At 39.0% G+C, this 25,245-nt stretch overlaps 1 protein-coding gene across 4 annotated transcripts in view; it reads right to left on the bottom strand.

The window, feature by feature from the left end:
* The window catches only part of LOC124161302 (sodium-independent sulfate anion transporter-like), an 80,787-nt gene that overhangs the window by 26,972 nt on the left and 28,570 nt on the right, over positions 1–25,245 (bottom strand). The window contains exon 1 of one of the 4 annotated variants that reach the window (XM_046537637.1): positions 11,391–11,702. The exons of 2 other annotated variants lie outside the window; for them this stretch is intronic. Coding sequence is in view for 1 of the 2 variants with exons in the window: in XM_046537629.1 (XP_046393585.1) it covers positions 1,309–1,333 (25 nt within the window). In the remaining variant the exon portion in view is untranslated. Of the gene's footprint in view, positions 1–1,308; positions 1,744–11,390; positions 11,703–25,245 lie in introns of those variants that run through there. One more of the 4 variants, XM_046537629.1, reaches the window with a different exon arrangement.

Raw genomic sequence — 25,245 nt, 5'->3', positions numbered from 1 at the left:
GTAACGAGAGGACGGACCCGGAAGTAGAAGGTTGGTAAAAGATACCATAAGAAATGGCGTTTTCGATAGTCTTATAATGTATCCTCTGTGGATAAGGATGACCTCAAGTTTAGCACTTGGAGAGCCTCATCATACAAAATATACACCTTTTTCCAACACCCGGGACTTCCAAGGTAAAATTAACATACATCCTAGGCGAGGACCTGTTTGGTGTAAAAATTAACATCTTATGAAGCTTTTTGATAACTTTCAATATTAATCTCGCTTAATCAACTTTTAAATTTTCATAATATTATGATTGTTATGTTATTTTCATAATATCATGGTCGTTAAATTCTGGATTTTTATGTTAGTCAGCAGAAAAAAATAACCTATGTATAGACCTGACTACAACTACGAACTGTGATACTATTCTACTCCTGGTTATCAAAAAAATCGCGAAAAATTTCTCGAAGAGCAAATTTCATCATGGAGCTAAATTATTTTTTATTAATTAATGTAACAGTGAAATAACGGTACCCCCGAGGAAGAAAAAGCTTCCGTCAGCAATAGAGAGAGAGAGCCATGTGAAGATCGTGTTGAAAGAAGCTCCTGTGAAACACTTTCATCATTACGCTCCAAAGCGATATGCAGCACGGGGAGACAATTGTCTCAAAAACAAACAGATCTGTGATTTATTTCACGTTGTCAGTACACATGCCTCGGTGCTGACACACGCTCACTGAATCACCTCGCGGCTTTATCGCTCATCGGAACCTTTAATCCGACCAACACCATCAGACCCACTGAAATGGGCCGTAGGGAAGGAACAAAACGTGGCTCTGAATCTAATCGGGAACTGTGAAGCAACTTCTTCGTATTTTATCTGAAGCTCCAGGAAATGTTTTTGAAACCGTCCAGTCATGTATCGTAAAAAGAGGAGCTCCTCCCGGAAATCGCTCCTCATTTGTCAATCCCCTTGTTTTGGTTTCTCGCGAAGCGTCGCGGGACCCACATGACCTAGTAGGATTCTTCAAAACGATGTTTTGAACCCGGAGGTGCGGAATTCAGACAAATCACCGATTATGATTTCAAGCAGAGCAATATTTTTTTTGCAAAATAATGAATCAACATTTCATAGTTATATTTATAGTTTTACAGATGTAATTAGAGCACGTTTAATTTCTTTTTCGGTCGTTCAGAGAAGTGTTCAATCAGTTTGCTGACTTAAACTGTATAATACTCTTAGATTAAGAGTTGAAGCGAGATTTTAAAAGATAGATTTACCGTTTAAAATGGGAATTTAGAGATAATATGATGGTTTCTCACCAACTTTGCTGCCAACCCTCCCCATCTCGATGTCCTAGACGCAGTCCGTCGTGTCTCGGGGAAGCATGCGCTCCATAGCAGGAGCCATGTACTTTTCCTCCACTTCGGCTGAGACGGGCGCCACGAAGGGATTAGACTGCGGGCGTATCACTCACTGGCCAGCCATACGTATCGGGTTCGATCAGCCTCTCGCGGGTCCCTAACCTCTGACATGGCGCCGCCCAAGGGTCGATACTCGTCCGCGCAGGTGCAGGTGGACAGGGACGAAGTCGGGTCCGTCTCGCGAAACATACCAACGACGAAGGGTGGAAATCGTATAATACTAAATATATCCTCGAGGCTGGATGCGAGCGGAACACCTATGGCGCCGGAGGAGGTAGCAACTATGGCGGACGAAAGCGAGTAGTGAGTGCATCTGGCCACGTGACGAAAACAGATGCCTCGGCCGCTGCGTCACTCTTGATTTCGTGTGCGCGCTGTGAGGTGCTGCCGCGGAGCGGGTCGCGGGATTGTGAGTCGGTCGTTGGCGCGGGTCGATGGGATGAGGTGGGGTTGCGTTCCTTTGGAAAGGGGAGCGGAGAGGGAGAGGAGATATGCTCCGGGAGGGGGAGAGGATGAAGGGGCAGGATGTGTAACGGCTGTGTTGACTTGAGACGAGGAAGCGCATGGCAACGTGCACCAAAGGGCGGGAAACCTTTAAAAAAGGAATTGTGATGATGCAGTAGTTCTCTGCATTATTAATGCATCTCATTAAGCATAGGAGTACTCCAGTGTATGATCATTGTACCTTATGATTCACTCTGATCAGTATGCTAATATTTTTAAGAGCGCTGATTATGTGTTAGGCAAATTAGTGCAGTTTTATTTATTTAAATTATTATTTAAATGTTAAATATTTATTTCGTTTCTGGCATACCTGCTAACGCCAATTTCACGTGCATGGAGTGCTATGGTTTTATGTAAATAATCTGGTATCACTTCATTTATTTTTCCACCTTTTATTTATAATAGAGTTCAAAGTGCGATAGTCATGCGGAAAGGACTATTATCATCATAAATCGGGGTTAACTCTGTTCTAATTAGCACGGTTGATTTGCAAGGCACCTGACGGGTGGTGAATGATAAATTTACAGTATAATTATTTACCTAACTTGGCATCACTGCTTTAGCCCTATGAATTCCAATTGGGTTTATATTATTTTCAAATTTTTAATATTCATTGCCTGAGCATCACAATATTTTGTACGATGGAAATTGCATTCAATACCTCAGTTGAAGTGATAACAGCTACCAAGAGGATCTTTTCTTTTCAAGCTGCGAGAAATAAGCATTCTAAATTTGGCAAGTCGCTTAAAATGTCGTAGGGAAAGTAGTCGTAATGTGATACGCCCATGCGTTGCAATGCGATGATGTTGGATGATGAAACTCGATGAAGTTAAAATGAAAATTTAAAGAGTATCGTTTTGAAAATACATTACCTTTATGTAGCATTCGGTAACTATATGGTTTTTCTTTATGGAAGTCATTCGCTGTTACTTTTTGCTGATGATGTTTCCATGATTTATTTTGCTGACAAGATAAGGGCCTCATTTTCATTGCATAGCATATACCCCACGAGTTTATTACCAAGAGAAATTACAGTGCATAAACGTGCTGAACTGAATAATGTTATGAGGAATGCGGTTGACCTTGTGTGTGGTATTGTTCTAAGTTGATTTTCTTCTGCTGCTCGCATTATTCTCAGGCGTTTGTTTGCGAATGGTGCACTCAACTGCAGTTAAAACCTTATTAAGAATAATCTTAATTGTATTCATAATACATGCAGGAATGTTGAATAATTTATACGTTAAGTCTACTCTGAAGAGAATATCCTTGACCAATGAAAAGACTAGTAGGTTAACCTCATGACTCATCGTTTCTCTAAAGTCTATGATTTGATTCACCTATAGAAAAAAAGTATAGGTTTTTACCTTTGAGGAAAGCTAAATATAGTGAGAAGCTCCAACTGTGGGATAGGATCCAACAGGATTCACAGGACAGGATGTTGGGCTTACAACGACCAATTTATACAAAGCAATTGTTTTGAATTTTTGTGGAACTGTTTTATGACACAAAGCGAGTTGTAATTATAGGTCATAAAAAAACTTACAGGATTTAAAAGCCATTAAAGTTTTCCTATAGTCACCGTGGCCGGCTTATTTTTGTTATTTTAGAATAGCGAAAATTCACATATTTCAACAGGTAGTTTTTATGCATCAAAGTAATTGTCCTAAGCAAAATTGGACAACGAAATTCGTAATTTTTTGCGGGTGACATTTGATGAGATACGTAAGCGATGATGAAGCCTTTGAATTTGATAATATATGGTTGTAATAAGCGAATGGTGCGGTTTTGTGCATGGATGAATGAAAATACACTTCATAAAGTTTATTTTATCTATTTTTTGAATTTGTCGTTTCAAATTTCATAATTAATAAATTGCCATCTGTGCGTCCTTAGTCCCTTAGTCCTTCGTCAACGGTTCCCATTGGTTCATAAACCCTGGGTATTAAATAGTTTAGATCGCGAATTTTTAGTCTACACACAACGCTTTTGATGTACGTCCACAAGAAAATTCGCAACGCAAAAAAATTAAAATTTCCCCCTATCTTCCTATAAATTACTGAAACAGCACTATTCTTTTATGATAACTTTGTGCTGTGCTTATATCAGTATATATCATTTTAGAAGCTGTATTTAGGTTTTGATTACTGTTTCATGATATTTTGACGGATGTTTAGTGTTTTAAAAAAGTGGAAAAATATTTTTAAAAGATGTCGATAGCCATAATAAAAGTCCTCACACCTTACTTATCACTCTTTTGTTTTTATTATATTTCCCGTGTAAATAAAGTTTTAACGTTTCAAGACGCTCATGACCTGGGGCGTGCAACCCTTCTCAATATTTACGCAACGTGCGCCGGCGGGATTTCCTAGTAGTACATACAGAGTCGCATTCCGCTGGTCACGTGGACGTTCAAGGTCGGCTGCTTGCTGATCTCGGCTCCATCCACAGCCAGTCAGCGGATCCCATGTCCGCGGATTTCACGTGAGTCATCGCTCGGCCCGGAGGAAAGCATCATCTCTCCGTGCGAACGATCCGAGAGGAGTTTTATAAACGGGTTTCGTCGACGATGGTTTGCGTCAACAGGTATCCAACGCTGGGAACGTGGACCTTTCTCGATCCCAAGAATCCGAAATAGGCATCGCGTGAAAATTTAAAATGTGCGCGCTGAAGAGACTCCACGATGACGGTCGCTATATTTGGTGGGGAATGATAGATGGAGGGAATATTAATTATTTCCTACACTATTTACGATGTAAATCCTCCGAAACTCGAAAGATACCGTATTATATGCTCTAAAAATAAGTATCGATCCCAAATCAAATAATGCGGTCTCGTAGCTTACTTGCCCGTGATTCCAGTCATTTTTACTTATTAGAAGGGAAACGTTTTACCCAGGGTATTGTGGTACTTTTTTGCTAATATAGATGACCGGTATCTGTATTTGAAATAGCTAACTTATAGGACCATATATTTAAGCAATTTATCGCAAGGTATTTCTCTTCCGCGATTGAAAACTGTAATGGATGCAGCTGAAAACAGCATTTACCATCTGGAGTTCTTATCATAGAGTTAACAAGCTATTTATCCAAGAAAAACAGTACATGAGTCCGTGCACACGAAAATAATGAGGAATTAACTAGATTTACGAAAATTGAATGCATATCCACTCTGATATTCATAATAAGGTTTTATTTGCCCCCAAAAGCTTAGGACCTATTGCACTTCACAATTATACGTCTTTTACATGCATTAAAATCATGTGGAATGCATATACCCTTTATTGAGTGGATGAAAGAATTGCATAGATCATGACGCATACTATATATGCTGTCCATAGAATCAAGCATTGCAAAATTCGACGTTTCAAAAGCTAGCTTTGTTATCTTCCTGTTTCAAAGATTTTATCCGGCAACTTTTCCGTCTGGAGAAGATCAACGCTCACCAACGTTCTTTCGCGTGGTAGCTTGCCTGTTATTCACTATCTGTTGTCAGTCCTATTCAACTGTGATATTCTATCAGATACGTCGCAATCTGAGCGGTGAAGTGGTGTTTTCTCTTTGGCTGCTGTCCAAATATTTCTGAGTAGAGTCCATACTGGCGTGTCCGAGGCAGTGTTATCCGGAATGGATTCTCCGATCATTTTTCCTCCTTGCATTCACGGGTTCCATTTGCAAAGAGTGACTCTCCTTTAAAGTCGGTAAAAGTAGCTAATAGCCAGTGGATATATAATCACCTTTAAGGTTTATGCCGACAAATCATTCGCTTAGAAAAAAGGAACACGAGCTTTACATTATTTAAATGAAGAAAACATTTTCATCCAAGGCAATGTTTTTTATCATGAATTCTTCGATTTCTGCGATAGCATCTACGTTTTGTATAAGTTCTATAATAAAAAAACCTAGTGCTTTGGGTAAATGCGAGGAAGTTTATACACTGATATATATTTAGCTGTATCTATGTTAATGATTTTTTTTCAAAACTTCCTAGCCGTTGGAGTGCATGAATAATTTGATGTCAGTTACACCTATGGTGCCGAAATAGGCATAATATTAAATTCTTTCCCTTTTACCTAGGACTAGCTGACCCGGCAAACTTCGTACCGCCTAACATTCAATGAACTTACAGTTTAGTTGCACCATTTATAAATAAAGAGCGGCTGTATCGTTTTAATCATATTTGATTTATTATAAATTAAATGAGAAAATATTGATGAAATAAAAATTATACGCATACAGTTGTTGGCTATTTGTGTTATTAACCGTAAAAAATGTTTTTAGGTCTAAGTCCGTAGCGTAAACTTGGCTCGTTCACGGGGCAGGTCAACGCAACGCTAGACCGAGAAATTCGATTTGTTAATTCTTCTAGCGTTAGGACTGCTCTGATAAGGCGCATTCATCGTCTTCCGTCAAAGAAAAAAATATTATCGATTGATTATCATTGTATAAGATTTTAGACTTTGGCTTTTCTCACGCTTGTCGCTCACAGTAAAAAAATTGTAAATTATTCCATAAAATACTCTCCTTTCACAAATATATAATTTCATACAATGAAACAATTATGAAAAACAAATTTGCACCACAAATCGTAGTACTACGATATCTTTAGCAGCCTTATTTTTATTGAAAAATGAATTTTATGACACGTTTTACCAAAAACTTTGCTCTAAGCTTTAGGCTCAAATATTTTGGAGGCAATTTTGGAGGAAATTTTTTGTGATAGTTACACGACTATCGTACACGCCCTGATTATTTCTTCTTTTGTCCTTGATTCACTCCAGCTATTATAACACAAGCAATCTCCTCGCATAATAAAAATACTTCGGCATGGACAACATGATAGGGGCATGATGACCTCGAGCGGCTGTCTACCGCTCCCGGGCTGTGCTCAGTTTTCCGGATATAAGGGAACAATGCAAACGAAGGTTGTGACTTCACTAGTTTGCCGTTTCAATTATTGGTTTAAAGTTATTTTAGTGGACTCTTAATTGTTTCCTTGGATCGTTATGGAGAATTCCGGCAATTTTTAAATTGTAGAAGAAAGAAAGAGCTTCTATTCTGAAACAGTAGTTTTGAGGAGGGACAACCTTGAAAGGTCTCGTTGTAATATCCATTGTCGCCGCGCGCCTTGTGAGGACAAAACCATTACGTAAATTAGCGTTCTTTTTTCCTGCATCAAAGTAATTAACATAGTTGTTAGTGCTTATTTGGATTTAGGACCTTGAGTATGACAATGCGTCGCAAGCAGTTTTCTAAATTCGATCTTTTTTATTATTCATACTTTGTTTTAATTGTTAAAGCTACGAGTAATAAACGAATGAAAAAACAAAAGGAATATCTCTTAATTTCCTTCTTAATTTGCGTTTAGTTTAAGTGGTCAAAGGTGATGTAGAATTATACTCTTGCGTAACGTGAGGAATATCTGATACTTTAGACGATAGGCCTGATAAAAGGTACAGTTTCCCGTGTAATTCGGTGGAAATCTTTGATATTTGGCATAACAAAAAGTACTTCTCTCTTTGCACACACTTATTTATTCATTCCAACCCACCCAGTTTTCGGCTTTTAAGGTTCATCACTTGAAATTGGCATAATGCGCCGAGACTGGGGTCGGTTAGAATGAATAAATGTTTGCGGAAAGAGAAAAGTACTTTTTAGTATGTAACGTATGTAACAAAATAGGCCGCGGTTGGAAGGAATGAAAAGCCCGCCTCGGTGGTGGTGGTGTAAAGTCCTCGCCTGCCAAACCGCATGACGTGGGTTCGAATCCCGCCTAGGTAGGTGGTGCATATCCAGATGTTTGCGTCGCGTTTTATTAATCCTCCGTTATGAAGGCCTTTATGTGTTTTTTAGGGAGTAGTTGGGAATAAATAAAAAAAAATCGACGGAATAGAGTTCGTATTCAAGAAAATGTGCATCCTGTCACCTTATCACCTAAATTTTCGTACCCAACCGATTATTACGCGCTTCTCGCGAATGATATTGAAGAACAATGTAGAGGTATACTTTTTAGATGATGGTCGAGAAAGCTTTTCCATTTTGGGAGCGGTACCCTGACCACCTTGGAGGAGCAGTACTCTGAAGTATTATCATTTTTAGAGTACTGCTTCCGATCATGTCATAAGTCATGATTGCTTCATTGAGTGGTTTTATGTCGTTATTTAAGATTTTTTCATCAAAGAGGAATGGCCTTCCTTTCAAGGAGTTCTGAGGAAGAACCAGACAATTACAGAAAGATTAAAAAAATAATAATTATGATTTGCTAATGCCGGTTCCAAAGGTATAGTCTCGGTTTAGTATTAATTTTAATGGCCATCTACAGATAATCGATTCTTCAAAATTTTCATCTGATGTGGATTACCCATTTTTGACGATTTTCGCTGGGTTATATGAATAGTTGGAGGTTGAAATTAAAAACTAAGGAGATTTGCGCAAATATAGTCAGGAAGAAAGTGTATGGTTGGGATAGATGAATTTAGAATTGCATATTTGCCTGATTGGCATAAAAGCGCTTCGTTTTTTTCGTTTCGTATGCAAACTATTCCACCGAGTTTGCTCGCTCTGAATTGTACGGCTCACCGGCACCACGGATTAAAGTTCCAGGATATGTTTCCAAAAGATATCGATTTGAATTATAAATTTCTGTGAAACTTCTAAATGTAAGGTTTTTTGATTTCTATATCAGTGTTATTTTATTCCAGTAGGACTAGGTCGGTGATTGATACTTCAAAATTTTAACACGGAGAGACACATTACGACGCACATTCATGGGGAAAGTTCATTCAGAAATGATGCGATACTGTATTCTTGAGAAGAATGGAGTGTTCTGCATATGAAAGCGGTATGACGCGAACGAGCAATGCGCTGAACTTGGTCCGTAATTGCTCGCTTTCACCTTCGTACCAAGGGAATTGAAAGATTCGCGAGTATAAAGCTCAAAAGAGAATCGCCTCATCTGTCTCAAGAATTCGATCGCTTGGATCCAACCCGATAGTAGGTTTACAAATTTTTTCTGTCGGCAGATAGGCAAACAGTTTATCGACATAGTTGTCTGCCCTTCTAGTCTGAATCTCCTATTCGTGATATCCTTATCTATTCTCTTCCGCTCTAGTTATCGCGCCTTACGCACCGTGTATAGTTCATCTTGCAGGAATCGTCTCGTTGTTATCGTCGCTCATTATGGCATCTTAAGGCTATCATGAATGAATGAACTAATTTTCTCTGTATGTACGTTAGCGGTTGCAGAGTATTCAGACGATGACTATTTAGGCTCACTTGAAAGATAAAAAATACGTTTCATTAGTGACTAAATTTACTACAAACTCTGTACACTTGCATTTTCCTCACCTAATTTTGCACCGAGAATTTTGTGGAAATATTTGTTCATCAATATTTCGACCATGGATATATCGATCCAGATAGCTCATGCAATGAAATTATTGTTTGTTACTGTGATAACCAGCGATAGTAAAAAAAACACGCCAGGACTGATCAACTCGAAAGCTCTTTCTCTTAAATTAATGTAATGGCTGCATTTCATTCTTATAATATTAATCGGTTAATCAATATTTCCGATTATTTCCATAATGATTGTGAATATAGTCTGTTAACTTACTTAATCCAGAAAAAGTGGTACTTTCTCATTCATATTATTAAGGTGTCATTTTGTCTACGTAATGCTTAAACGTAAAATGCTAATCAGTGATTTAGTATTTAAATTATGTGACTTGATGGCTACAGAAGATAGGACGATTGGTAGATTATATTAAAATATGAGTATATTCAGCGTTAATTAGAACAAATGTCGCCATTGTAAAAAAAAGCTTTTAGAAATATTTTATTTTGATTCAAATTTTGAGTTGGCAATGATAACTTGTGGAAATATTTGTTCATCAGTAGGTATATCGACCATTGGTCATCCAGATGGTGTATATAAAGAAATTATAGCTTTTTTAATTATTGTATAGTTTATGCATGTCTACAGTAGTATATAATCTAGTCTATGTATTACTTTTATCGTCAATAAATTATTGCTTAATTGAGAACACAATAGTTTATGAAAATGTAGGTTTGAATCGAACTCTTTTTTGTGGAATCGCTAAATATTCTTCATTTGATATATATGTAGTTCATAGGCTGCAGGAAAATTTTCAGTTTTCACAAAAAGTGTTTACTTATCCTAGAATTTGAGAATGAGGCGATAAGACCCAGATTTGAGACCTATTAGAACCGAAAGAATATATGCCATTAGATAAATCTCTACCGATTTGCTAACGAGGGACCTCTTCAGGAAGTGAGAAATGTCTATGGAAGACGCTTCAAAACTGATTGGGGGCGCATTGAGTTTCTTGTTTACTAAAAAAATCGCCAGCGGCATGCAAGCAATGCCGGGGAAAGCCAAGGTCGAATTAAGGCCGTTCCACTAGTGAGTTATGTGTAAAAATTCTCGATTTAATAGTTCTTCAATTAATATTGTTCCGAAAACAAGAAGTTTTCGAGCAAAAAGCGTTGTGCTAACAATGTTACCGTAGTCTGCATACGGCACGAAAAAAAAACGAAGCGCTTTTATGCCATTCAGGCAAATATGCAATGTTAAATTCATCTATTTCAACATAATGAGCTCTTACACCGCATTAAATGGCCCTGATATAGAATGATGAGATGAAGAACACTAACCTTAAGGTCTTCTGAAAACTTTGGTGCTCCATACAAAATAGCAACTTAATATTGAGTAATTAAAAATTATTCAAAATTACCTATTACTCATGATTTAATAGTTTTTTAAACCTATAGTGGGATGTGAAATCCGCCATTCCGTCTATTTTTGCTGAGCGAATTATTCTGAGATGATATAATAAAAATTCGTTTTTCACATGCTTCCGTGTTGAGGGGTCCAGATTTCAGAGGCATTTATAAAATAGAGGGAGATTTACTCTTTTATTTTCATTTTGACCATAGTATGAGACGAGTTAACATTGATCAGTTAACCGAGAGATTATGAATCTATCGCGTCTCCCATCAAAGGTGTAAATCGTTGATGAACTCTTGTTAAGCTAGAAAAGCTAAACTCTTCGTGAGCTACCGGGAGACAGCGTGGGGAAACAAAGGGGACATAAGGGGACACCAATTTTCCCCTCTGCGTAGGAGTAATGGAATACATTCCCGCCTGGGACTCTTGCCTAGATACTCCTTTGACTTATAACTGACCTTTTATCCCAACAAAGCCTCTTTTTATCCATAAATTCATCACCTGTCACAATCTCATATGATGGAGTGTGGATTTATGCGCAATTTCGAATAACAACTCGATCCGCTATTCGAGATAAGTCAAATCTCTCCTCATTCGATCGTAATCTATTCTCTAAAAAACTTCACAACATTTGCGCTGCCTTATCTCTGGGGTCACCGATGCCGGGGAGGGTGGAGATACTGTGGGGGCGTGGCTTGGATATACGATAGTCGGACTCTCACGTGACTCACCTGATCTATGAAATACTGTCTCCACGAGCCTCTTTCGGTTCGGCGCTGTCGTCGTCCGCAGCGTTGAGTGTCAACACACCGGCCCACCACCTGTTGAATACCAGGCGACACTTCCGCCGCGGCGGTCGGACGAGGAGACCACTGATGACCGGCGGTCCAGCGCACGGAGGAACTCGGTCGGAAAAAAACTGCTCTCTCGGGATATAGGAACGTAAAGGGCTGACTTCGCGACAGGCCGAGAGAGTGAAGGAAAGACTCGTTTGGGAGTAATGGAGACGTCCGGGATACTTCTCTCTAGCCGTGTCCCACGACGGAATGAGAATCTCCCACCACGATGGTCTCCCTCTATACTATACCCTCCCCCCCACTTCCCCATCCCACCTACCTCTCTGCCCACACTCCCCTTCGACTCTCTTAAGTCTCCCTCAAAGCTTAAAGTTTCCCCGCTAAACTTCCCCGCCACACCAAACCTCCTCCATTCCTCCTCGTACTCACTCACACCTGTACCTTCCCCTCGCGCCTTCCTACGTGTGTCCCGCGAGAAGCGATCCCGTCGTGTTCAGTGCGTAAACGTGAGGACTCGACAACCCATCCCCCCTTCACCACTACCACCTCCCCTTCCATCCGCTGTGATCTCCGCCGTCTTCCCAAGCACTTTCCGCTGGCGTCGGAGAATGATCTCGCGATTCTCTTTTATGATTCTTCTCCATATCTCTCCCTTTTGTGAATTACATCCTCGCCTCCTCCACCTTCACACATGGACGGATTTATCCCCATCAGCCTCCCCGCGCCCAGTCGAGGCGACAGTGACTTGCGTTTGTGTGCACTAGGCGAACGCACCGAGGTATACCTACCGCTGAGGACGGAATTTTTTCTCCGTGGAGTATTTTTACATCTTTTTTCATTAGGTTTTATATTCATTCGCCCATAGTATTGCAATCCTAAGATTAGTCCGAAACCTTCCATTTCTCACTTTTCCTGGCCAAATCCTTCGGTTCCATGGTGTTATTCCTTTTTTTCCGTATTGATCTGATACCAAGTACTCATATAATTGCCGTGATATGTGTCATTTGTTCGAGAATGTGTGGCCGATAAGTGTGGCCAATTCCTTCGGTTCCATGGTGTCATTCCTTTTTTCCGTATTGACCTGATACAAAGTAGTTATATAATTGCCGTGTTGTGTGTCATTCGTTCGAACATATGTGGCCGATAAGTGTTACGTGTTCGAAAAAATATCGTCAATGGTTAGCTTGGATTTTGATGTTCATCCGCGTTGTCCTCCTGAGCCATATTTTGGCGTCAACTTCCGTTGTGGAGTCCTCTAATGGGAAATCTCCAAGAGTATACCAAGGCCTGAAAAATTTCTCTGCTCAAGATGTGAATCGTGGCTTGTCTGCGTTTAACAACTAAGTCATCTGTCGGTGTCGTGTTTGGTTTAATAGCACATTGCTGAATGATCTTTTCTAGTTGTTGTGTTCTGAAAAAATTATACTGCCCTGCTTCTTAATCATAAATGCATCAGTTTTAAGCGAAAAATTGTTTTTTCAGTGTCGTGTACCGTTCGGTGTTCCATAGCGGATAGAGCTTCATAGGTTTTAGTACTCTAAAAATTTCGCTGCTCTTGCCTTGGATTTTGGTGTGAAATTCTGTAGACCACGTAAGACTTTTTGTGTCTTCCTCTATCGTGGAAGGTTACTTGGGAATTCCACCGGGTCAGATTCTCCAACTCCATCTCGGCCGACGTTTGGATGTAAGAGATGTCCATCGTCATCGGGGCATGATTCTATACGCCGGGAAAGCCTACCATCATTGTCTTCCTCTATTTTGACTTTCATAGTTCAAAGACCCCCCAGTTCTTCTTTGACTGTCAAAGACCCCCTAGGTGGGTGTCAGAACCGTTTTGTAACTCGCAGGTGATCTAAGGATACGGATTACTCGCTGTAGAAGTTCCACCCTTTCTAACTACGGGATAAGCTATGCCCTCATACGGTCCTTCGTGCTGACACATAGCGTGAGCCGACGTCTATTTGAATTTCCCGCGATTTCATAATTCTTTTACAGGCGTCTCGAGGTTGGATACGTATCCATGCTTCCAATGGATAGTGGTCCCTTATTTTAAACTGCTCTATTTAGCAAACAACTTACTTACACTTACGTACACTTAGTTTTCTGATTCGCCATTTATCGGTGAAATAGAGCATTTTAATGCACCTATGAGAGTTGTTATCTATGTGGAACCTAATGAGTACGCATATCTTTGACTGTTTTAGTCGCATATTTTAATGCAATTGCAGGAAGTTTCTCAGATTCATAGTGTGAGCGCTGTGGTATTGGTGATATAAATATATCGATTAAAATTACATTGACGATGATTGGCAATAGTGACCCATACGCATAAAAGATCAGCTTTCCGCATCGACTTAAATTGATTTTACTGACGACTTTTTGATTGTTAGAACCCTGCTAACTAGTGATCAAATCATATCATAAGCAGCCGCATTTATAGCATGTGGCTTTTTATTTAAGTAAACCGAGCGCAGCTTTCTCATTCAACCTTTTCAGTCGAAATATGTTTCTAAAATAATTTTACGATTAACAACCTACCGTAACCTGAGAGGAAAATTTCTCTCGACGACCTAAGGTGATGCATGGATGAGATGATACCCGAAATGTAGATCGTCAATCTATTTGACGGGTGGCCAAAACTGGATCTCACAGCTCCTTAGTCAGGTTTCATCCGTCCCCCGGAAACTTTTCCTTCCTAACATTAGTACCTGAACGCAAAGAATACAGGAGAGTGCCTATACAATATGAAATCTGGACATTAATCTTGAACGATGGGGCATTTATTTTGGATCAGATTTTGGGCATTTCATGCTTTCATTATGATTTTAAGTTTTTAGAGTTTTGATCGGTATAATTATATCATTAAGAGAAATCTAATCACTCGTTTCACATCTTAAATTTAGGCTTCCTCAGGGTTCTGGCGACAAATTCAAAGAAAATCGTAATGCGACCGAAAACTTTTGATCAAGTCAGGTGATACTGTGAGAAAAAGTGACTCGGTAAAATATATTAAACGATGTATATTCCTCGCTTGAAAATGACGCTATGGAGTTAAACCGGCAGTGTTTAGTGTTCCAAATAAACGGAAAAATGCATCGTTTAAGTTCATTTTTTATCACTTCTAAATACCATATAAACACCATAATCTCTAATTAAATAGAAATTTTCAACAGAAATAAGAAAGTAAAGGTTCATTCCTTACTTATTTTGACTGGCGTGGTCAGTTTTTACTTCTTTCCATCGGAAGAAAGAGGAGGAAAGAAATAAAAGTCAACGTATTATGTTGGTGATGAAGGCTGGTAAGCAAATATTTGAGTAAATTCCAGTGAACATAAAAGTCTAGATTGAGTGTGAGGGGATGATCACGTATTGAGGAAGAACTAAAAAAAATGTTTGCGTCCTACGTGGACCGCAGTGAACTCATTCTGATGGTGATGAAAAGTAAGATGGAAGGGCAAGTTTTTCTATGAAGACGGAGAGATTAAGCCAAGGGTTAAATAAGGGACACAGGGTAGATCCGGACTTGAAATTGAACCGTTCGGGAAGTGAGGGAATGGACGAGGTGGAAGAAGAACAACCATCGCGACGTGTCGTCGGTGAGTAGCGTTAGTGCAGTTGAATGGCAAATTACTGCGATGAGTATGTTTTCGTCAAGGAGTCCAGGAGCAAAGCGTACTTCAGTAGATTTTAGAATTGCAGAGTTGATGATGATTTTCTGATAAGTGATACTGGGGGCCTGGGGGTACTGCATACCCGCCAGGGTAAGCGGGAGTTGTGGAGGGCCCTCCCACGAAATATTTAAGACAAATTGCTCAAAATGGTGACTTTTACGGCTTTCTGAGGGATATTTTATTAATCCTCATACTATTCTCTAAGTAATATTAATCCAATTAAGTAAAATAGAATGAACTTAAAAATTTCTCTGTGCTCTGGAAGAGTGGGGGTGGGGAGGGTTTAATCCTTCAAAACCCCCTTCCCTGCGCCACAGAAATATGTATTCCAAGATCATGAACCTTGGGAATGCTTTGAGTGAGTACCTATAAAGTCGGCTCCTGTGGGATCCTCAATCAAGGTGATATTGTTTCGCTTACGCGTTTCGTTTCACGTAGGTTATGAGATAACCTCTATGGAGAGAGTATTGGGTGACGATGCGCTTAGAGGATCTTCCTGCGTCATACGGTGTTATGGGCACAATAAATTGGTTTGGTGTTTTTTTTATCGGAGGTAATTGGGGATAGGGCATTTGAGGTGAGTGGTGGAGGCTGTATCAAGGATCGGTTTATTCTCCCGAAAAGGTCTCTCAGTTCACCTTTGAGAAGAAGTTGTGGGAAACGAGGCCTCTTTGAGTTATTGTCCCACTTCGGCGCATGGCTCTCTCGAGGAGGAAGATCCTCATCCACGTGCGTCATTGGGATAACTGTAGCAATTCTATCGGATGGGGCAAGAATACAAATATTTGTGCGGGACCAAAACACTCGTCAATGTATACGAATGGTAGGGTCACGAAAGATTACCTTAACAAACATTTGTATGAGAAACTTAAAGTGGAGTGGTCAGGATCCCAAGCCGCATCCACTTAAACATCGATAATAAATCGGGGAGTAATTGCAGTTAATGTATCGCTAATCTAACTGTGAGGGTTATAAGCAAAATATGACATTTTTGGCTTCATATATGTATTATTAAAACCGAAAGGAAATTCTCATGTTCCAATCAGGAATAAAATCCTCTTTTCTCGTTCTAAGAGTCTTTTAAGGAAAGAATGAGAAAAAAACTTGGTCGTTAGGCCCCCAATATTTAATATAGTGTGGTAATAATAATTTGTAATTGCTATTTCATTTATTAATTTTCTATCATAAACTTTTTAAATGGTCTTTCTTTCTGCTCACGGTTGATAATTTTGTATATGCTCTTGGGAAAAATGACATGTAACCTTTTGCTTGTGGTATTAAATAATGAAATACTTGCTGTAAAATATCTTCATAATTTTTCTCTCACCAATATTTTTATTAAAACACCTAATATTGGTGTATTTGATGAATTTCTACATGAATTTCGTCAAATGTCTTGTTTTTTATACAAAAAATGTTAGCTAAAATTTGGCTCTAAAAACTGTACAGAAAAGTATTTTGAATTAGTAAACAACGGATTTGTTGAATTTACCTCGAACTACCTCAGATTGTGAAGAGTCTTTGATGCCCATCCATACTCCGAAATTATTAATATGCTGCCATATGGAACTCAAGGACGCTTGATGTATGAGTTGAGGTCACATGCTTAAGGGTCTTTGACCCCTGCTTTCAGCTGTTGAATCAAGGTATTTTCAAACACTCGAGTGGTCACTCTTTTAAGGCTCCTGGCTATATTTTCTCTTCCCATCTCTCCTTCCTTAGCAAATCCGTTTTATAATTGCGAGTCAATTATGCTGGAAAAATGCAAGTCACGCCTATGGAATGAAGTTTTATTGGCAAAATCAAGTCTTGATTCCGTGTCAACAGGAAAATGGCTACAGAGTTTGAAATTTTGCCGAGTCATTGGCACACTTAAGCTTTTTAACCATATAAAAAACTCTAGCTTCTGCATATATAATGGAGTAACTTTGAATAACGAGTTTTAGAATGGAGAAAGATTGGATGAAATATCTTTTTCCGATGATTTATATAAAATCATGAATTGATTTCACAGAGAAATTTAAACTCGCTCTCCTGCTTTTTGGAAATATTTTTGCCGAAAATTTGTCAAGTCATTCGCAACAACCGTCTTGCTAATATAATTCGAAAATTATCATTTGTACGATTTTCAAGTATGCGTGTATGTATCGTTTATAGAACATTATCGGCGTGGAAAAAAATAACAGATACTTTAAGTAGTGTGTTGTATATAAGCATTGCATGTGTTATGTCCTTTGGAAGATTCGTAACCTACCCTCCTTTTTATAAATTGGAAAGATAATTTTAAATTCCTGAATTTACGTGTAAGCTAGCATCAGCGTGCTTTTGAAGAAGGGGATTAAAAACAAACTACGTAATAAATTTCATAAAATTTGTTGCATTCAGAGATATTGCGCACTTTTTAAATGTGAAATTAAAATTTAGAGATGAAAAAGTGAAGAACTGTTAGCAGTAATTTTCGTCATCCCCGATAAATTATTTTTAAATTTTCCCTCAGAGTTTGAAGATTGAGTACATATTTTATTGTACCTATGTATTATAATAATTATTGTCTTTTGCGTGATATTTCTGATTAGTTTCTTTAATTGAAATGCTCAAGCTGACAGTTTAAACAACTGCTTTAACAACTAAAAATTAGACCCGTGGTCATTATTAGATTATCAAAGATTAATATTTATACCCGAAGACTTCTGTGACGTAGTTATGTCTACCTTAGATTCCAAGAATTCCGATTACAATCAATTACAACAACTGCGTGAAAATTAGACTCGGTTTCGGAAAATTATCGATTTTTAAAACAAAATTCATTCTCACTGTACTCTTAAGGGATTTCGTTATGGTTTGCACCTTAGAATGGCAATATAGGTAACTTTATCTGAAGGTTAAAATTACATGATGTAAATATTCTAGCATTAGTGCCTAAGATAAGCCCATATTCTGAATTTGACAAGATATATTTTCGGCATTTGTTGGAATGAAATACAGATCTAACACAAATTTGAGAGGCTCAGTAGCACAAGAGGAATGGGCGTAAGCATCTAACGTCTATCATTATTATTTAACATCAATCAGTGAATACCTAAGCATTATTCAACCTCTATAACCTTTTAAAAACATTTTGTTTGGCAAGCACTATGGATTGCCATAGTTGGCCTTTATCAGGTAGGCCAATTTAATTGACATAAAATGAATGTTTTAGGAAATAATAGCTCATGGATGATTTTTACCTTTTTAGGGATAATGGAAACAAGAGGAAAAAACTTTGCTCGATATTTTCTGGAAGGAAGTATGGAAAAAAGTGCTGAGGATTTTACGCTTTGATGAAGGGCATAAGAATCATGGCCCTAAACATAGCACATTGTTACCGCAATGAATTGCATAAGTTTTATTGGCAATAATTCTTTTGCTGTTTTCCCGCGAGTCATATTCTTTCTAAAAAAGGGAATGACGTCCTTGTCATTTGAGCTGTGTAGTGCGGCGCACGGTGAGGTATTTCAGAAAAAATAACGATGATTTAGTGGATCTGAGGTATGTTTCCGGTATTAGGTTCCCTCTTCGCTCTCTGGTCCCTATCATCTTGGTTATCACAGGAGAACTAAAATAGAAACGTGATTTTCGTACGAATCTTCTGTGTGAAAGATCTTATAATTCTTGCCCGTATAGAGTTGAATAGTATAAAAAATGTTTTGTATTTTTTCAACTGAAACAGGATGATATACTTTTAAATGGCGATGAAATTAATCCTCCGCGTCGTTTTTCGATCATAAAAGAGTAAAATCAAGCAACCAATTCATTATGATGATAGATCTTCGCATAAAAATAGCGAAAAAGAAATAATAAATATTTCATCATTGTCAGTTCCCAGTCAATCTCTTGAAGCCACTCCTTGGAAGTGGAGCCTTTTGTTATTTTGTTGCGGAATTATTGATGTCATTATTTCAAGTGTCGTAAGTATTATTTATTTGACTAAAGTATCTTACATTTGTCTATGAGTTGTGGAACATGAGCGGTAAGATCACAAACACCTAGGAGTGGATTGGAGACATTTGTTCATTTCTAGTTTACGCTGAGAAAAAAATCATTGAGACCGGTAAAAGGAGCAAAAGTGTAAGAAAATATGATCAAGGACACGGGTGGTGTGGAGGGTGGCCGTTTCACTTCACCGTTTTTCTGTCCGACCATGGTGACTTAATGGAGTCCTGGGTAAAGCGCTGGATTACCAATCTAAGGTTATCGGGTTATGTTCCGGCTGAAGCATCCCAACACCCAGTGGTGCATATATACAGTGGCGTAACTATGGGGGGATGAAGGGATAGTGAGGAGATAGAGGGGGAGACAGAAGGGATCAGAGAAGCAGCAGAGAAGTAAAAAAGTTATTTCAAAATATTGCCTAGTTTTGAAATATAATAACTACATCTACTTAAATTTAATTTTTTTGTGCCAAAATGATGCAAAATGTATGTTCAGGCATTCACCTTCGGCACCGAAGATAGCGGGTCATCCCGTTAAAACGTCTGCTAGTTATTGTGAATGTCTCTTTTGTATGTGTTTCTGTGTTTTTGTTATAGTGAAATTTGGCCGTTATTTTCGATCTTTCGAATTACTTCATTGTGAACTATTACGGAAGGTATATGGCAATAATATGACTCTCGATATATTTCCCCATTGCTATACTTTTGGAATTAAAGGTCTAGCAGTAGCAATGCCTTTCACCTTAGTAGCGATATCAATACTTTTTCAGATAGCGATTATAAGCCATTCATTTATTCCTGCTCGCGCTGAGTGACGATTTCAGGAAGGATTTTGGAGAAAAAGCGAGGTAGGAGGATAGGAAGAAAAAAAATGGGCAAGGTCAACGGTGTTTCGGAAGATGACCTTCCCATATCACCTTGCCTTTTTCCTGATTTCCATCTTTCTTTCGTCTTACTGACCTACTTTATGGACCACTAGGCAGCCACCCAGAGGATCGCTGGTTCAATCCTAGTTGACAGCCTAAGATTCTAAGCGTGATTATGTGCCCACACCTCCTATGAGGAACAAATCTTTGGGCGTGATGACTTAATGGGTAGTGCGGCGATTCACTCGACTACATTTGGGAGTCAAACCTTCACGATACTACTGCATTACAATCCTCGTGGCTTGATGAACTACGGAGAAAACTGGATGAAAGAGGAGTGGAACCCCTAACCTAGCCGACAGCTCAATCTTTACTGTCCGTGCAAAGTAGTAGACGAGAAGAGTGACCCAAGATTGGAGTGCTGTATGTCGGTAACAATTCGATCGGTTGCGATGGATTACACTGGAAACGAATGGAACATTTCTCAATGTTTTCATAATATCACAGGTCACTCATGTTAGTATTGCCATTTTTTCCCTAGTTTTGTATGGAAAAGGTTATCTCACTATTGGCACTCGAAAACAATAGGTTCACTTCAAACGCTATTTTTTAAAAGAATTTCTCCATTTAGGAGTGGATGTTTAAGTCCAAGCAATTGATGAACGGACTCTCAAGGCCGTTTTACACGGGGAACGGAATTGCACAGGTTAGAACTGCATTAATTTCTAAAATGGCGTGGAATTGCGCGAATGCATGAACGAAATTAGAACGGGCTATTTTGCCATCTCACGTCCATGTATTCTCGCATGTGTTCTAGCAATTCACCGCTTTACACGACGCAATTTTGACTGCACCTTCGTACACACTTCAGTTTGGCAAGTACGTGCTCCGTGTAAAACGGCCTTAATGAATGCATGTCCGGGTGTGGTAATGACCACCTCAATAAAAAAGTGCTATGAGGTGGAAAGTATGATAGTGATGCTTTTGTCTCTTCTATTATATATACATCGCCTGACAAATGGCCAGCCGCTTCGTGAAATTCATGCTCGAGTATTTATCCTGAATTTCCCTTTTCTCCCCTCTATTTTAATTTTACTATTTTTTCTAATAAAAAACGCACAAGAAATATCCTGAACCAAGAACTTTCTATCTTCTCCTTTTCCTCTCCCCTCCCCCGTAAGTTTTTAATTTTTTTTGCCACACTCGAAAACTTATACATGCCCACCCTTCCGAATATCGCGGTGATAAGTTAACGGACGTTAACTCCCATCGCTTATTCTCTCTCTCTCTCTCCCACCTAAAAGACGCCGGGGGCTCCGTCTCGTCTTGCCGCTTTTGTCTTCTGTTGTGGCGCCTATCGCATCCGCACTATCGCCACCTACATCGCGACTCTAATCTGCGCGAACGGCGAAGTCCTCGACGCCTGTACCGGCAAGAGCGGCGACTCGAAAGCGTAAAAGAGCTTCCTGCCGATGGGGGATGGAAGTGTGTAAACAGTGCGAGTTATCCCTCCACCTCCCCCACCCCACCCGCTGCTTCTTCGTGTTGACACGGGGTAGACAATGCAGTGGCGTGACGGTCCCCATCGCCTTCCCTGATTTATCTCCTTCCCTCGCCTCACCTTGAATATCATTAAGGCGATGGCGGAAGATATGGGATGAGTTCGGGAGGTGTGTCTCAAGTGGCGGGACCAATAGGGAGCCAACATTTTCCCCACACCCGATGGGAAAGCGATGGGTGCACCGTTGAGCAAAAGGGTATGTCAATATATAGCCGTGGAAAATTTCGAGCGAAGGCCTTGCGAAGGGGTATTATGGAGAAAATCGCACGAGTTTTATTCTTATCTCATGTGAGTTCGCGAAGATATATAAAAGTTTCCCCGGAGGATATGGCATTGGTTTAACCTAGGTGTGTGTAAACTTTGGGGAGATTTTAGGGCTCGTAAATTTTCCGGTTTCGCGACGGCGACGACGCGTCGTATGAAATAGAAATTTCCGGTGATGGGAATTGTTACGAGTTAATTTCCACAAAGTCACGATTTTTGGCAGTTTTTCTCGATTTTTAAAAATGTTTTTGATTGATGAGCATCTTAAAGTGGAAAAACCATTACTTCGTCCAGAAATTGGATATATAATGATATTACTTGCGGTGTGCTCAGAATATTTTCTCGGATAACTTCTCGTTTGCTACAATTTCCTTAAAATGGTTGCTGAATTCATTGAATAGGGTAGTTTCCTATTATTTTTTATAGCCTAAATCGAAAGATTATTACTACTGGAGTACGTATTTCACGCTTTTAGATTTTTAAATTACGATACCTATTTTTCGCGATTAAATGCAAAGTGAAAATTTTCAAGCGCGCGAAAACGCGACGGGTAAGTATGAATGCCGGGAAATCTCCGTGTGACGTCGTTCTGGTTCCCGCTGCCGCAAGTGAGGTGAGGCTTTTAGCGCTGATACGACGCAGGATGCTAGCAGGTAGCAGAGTACCCTGCTCGCTCGTAGCGCCTGGCTTAAATAAGGATTATTAATACCTTATCAAACGAAGAAAACTTTCCGACCTTAGCCAGTTTTTATAGGTGATTATTAAGACATGTTTCCCTGAGCTCTGTGCTTCATGCATGCATTGGTAATTTCAGACGATGTAAAACTCCTATCTACTCGTATAGAAACTAGGTCCCTGTGACGTCACGTGGAGTGGCATCGCATGGGCGCCAATCTGGCCTTTTTCAAATGCGGTTAAAATTGACCATAGCCATTTGTCTAAACTGGGATTTCTAAAACCAAATAATTTGTATGTAATGAATACACTAAAGGTGGGTAACGAATCGCAATCAATGCCTTTCGTTTTCTTTGATGAAGGAAATCACCCTATTGGTGAAGGTAGAGCTCACCCCAAATTTAGAAACAGGTGTATGGTAGCACAAATTTAAGATAAGTAGTTTTTGGCTCTTGTGTTTTTCATTTCCTAGGTGTTTTTGTGTGCTACCTTGACAAATGTTCAAAGATATGAATTCAGAGGTAACTCAGAATCATAATATATACACATTATCGTCGGGAAACTGCGTTAACTTTCAAAGTAAAATACTTTTTTTCATTCTCTCCTTCGCCTTACGGCCGCTAAACTCCACTTGAATGAAAATATGACTTAGTCCGTGGAAAAAATTTTGCAATGAATTCGATGCAATTGAAAAAGCACATCAAGGATGAATTAGGCTAAAGGACCTCTCACTGGAACCTTATAAGCCATTTTGCTTATTTTTATGCTGTAACTTCCACGAAAGTGGAAATTGCTGAGCTCAACTCAAAGGATCATTAGCGTGTTTTGCGGGCAGCTTTTTTTTTGTCAGTATGCATTGCGAAAATCGAATGTGGTTGCTCCATGGCGTGACATAATTTCGTAAAATATCTCCAAATAAAATTCAAGCGTAAAAACCGCTTAAATTTTCAACATTTTTAATGCGTAATATCCTTTCGCGGGCGAAGTATCATCATCTCAGTATCAAGTTTTTTTATGCTGCCAATTCAGGTTTACACAAGCGTGGAATGCGTTGTTATTTTGTGAGATGAAGTAATTCCTGGATCTTGATACATACTGTGGCTTTCGGATTCCTTTACGTTGCAGTTACACCAAGGTTTAAGAGCAAAGGCCTAGAATATATTTTGAAGGATAAGAAAGCACTTTAGGATTAATTCTCGATAGAAATTTCCTTATCTGTTATTTAATAGCATGCTCTTTGCATGAAATCAATTCAGTTTTACGATAGATAAATATTTTAGTCTGGGTGAATCTTTCAGGAATAGCAAAGGGTTAATGATACTATTGAGTTAATTATTTCATCCATTTAACTATTCAATATGCTTGGAGTGATAATGCGAAACGGTATTTATTGTAGTTTAATATGCCATTGTTCCCTATTTTATAGTTTATAATGTTATATAATGACTATAAGGTTTTATTGAGATGAGGTATTATGATAGTTCGCCGACAAAGATATGGGTATTGCATCGACAAAATCCGTCTCTAAATGTTATCAGTTAGGTTTTTTCTAGCATTGAATTTTTCTGACATTGGTAAGCATGTAAACAGGCTTATGAGAAATTCAGTATCTCCCAGAAGTAGGATATTATTCATTCCGAATGGATGGTCCGCAATGGAAAAATAATTATGTAGGACTTGATTCGTGAACCTCCCTTTTTCTCATCTTCTTCAATAAGTATTTCAGTGTGAAAAATTAAAATTATTATTCCTATTGTGATGTCGACAACAGTTATATTCAGCTTTAAGAATTTATCTGTTTTCTATTTCGCACCGAAAGTTTTGAACGTAACCTATTTATTACGTTTGCTACAATCTCTTAAAAATAGTAGCGGGCTACATTGAATTATTAAAGAGAAACTTAACCACAAATGTATACACTGGCGTGTGATATAACACTTTTTAGATAAGTCGCCTGTTCCTTTTTCATTGACCACCTCTCTCTCCGAGGTGTTTTATTTGGGAGAATGGAAGGCCTCACCCGTTGTTAAAGCCCAGAACCTTACGATCAACATCCCATTTCTCCAACTCCTGGGCTGCTACGCTCCACTATTTCTCGTTGTAATGAAAATGTAGTGTTGTCTAAGCTCGAGAACACTCTGCTACCATCGGTCAACCTTATTAAAAATACCGCAGAAATCAGTGTCTACATCTCAGAAGATATTTAAATTCGTATTAGTCTAGTATGTTGTAACGCTTGACATTTATGTTTCATGAATACTGTCATTGATTTGATGTGTATGTTTATTTTGATGTTTACGTTGTATAAATACTTATGGAATGTTGCCAAGGAGTTGTTGATAGAGGAGAGGAGATTATTGGGAGGAAAGCCATGAAAATAAAGCTTGAAGGAGGGAGACGAGAACCAAATGTAATTTGAAAAGAATAAAGAGGTAATTGGAAGGAAAAATTGTCCGATGCAACATTGTAAATGAAATCGGATAGTTCTCTACGCCTGTTTTAGTTGCACTGATTCAAGGTTTGTGCACGGAGATCCCCGCATGACATCCGCTTTGAGCGAAAGTATTGTTAGTGGAGGCAGCTGATAATTCACTGCCTTAACGACTTCGCGGGGATCTCATGTGGAATTAAAATTCATCTGGGCAAACGAAATGGGATTTCATTATGACAACTCACGCGGCATCATCTATTCAAGTGGTAATCATGAACGTTTAAGCCCTACGCGTGCGTCAACTAGAGTGAGCAAAGATATCATTCGCTAAATCTTTCTTTCCGGAAGCT

This window comes from Ischnura elegans, chromosome 1, assembly GCF_921293095.1.
Source record: "Ischnura elegans chromosome 1, ioIscEleg1.1, whole genome shotgun sequence".
NCBI classification, from domain to species: domain Eukaryota; kingdom Metazoa; phylum Arthropoda; class Insecta; order Odonata; family Coenagrionidae; genus Ischnura; species Ischnura elegans.
The sequence above is the reverse complement of the archived record's forward strand: the minus strand, read 5'-3'. Positions and strand labels throughout refer to the sequence as shown.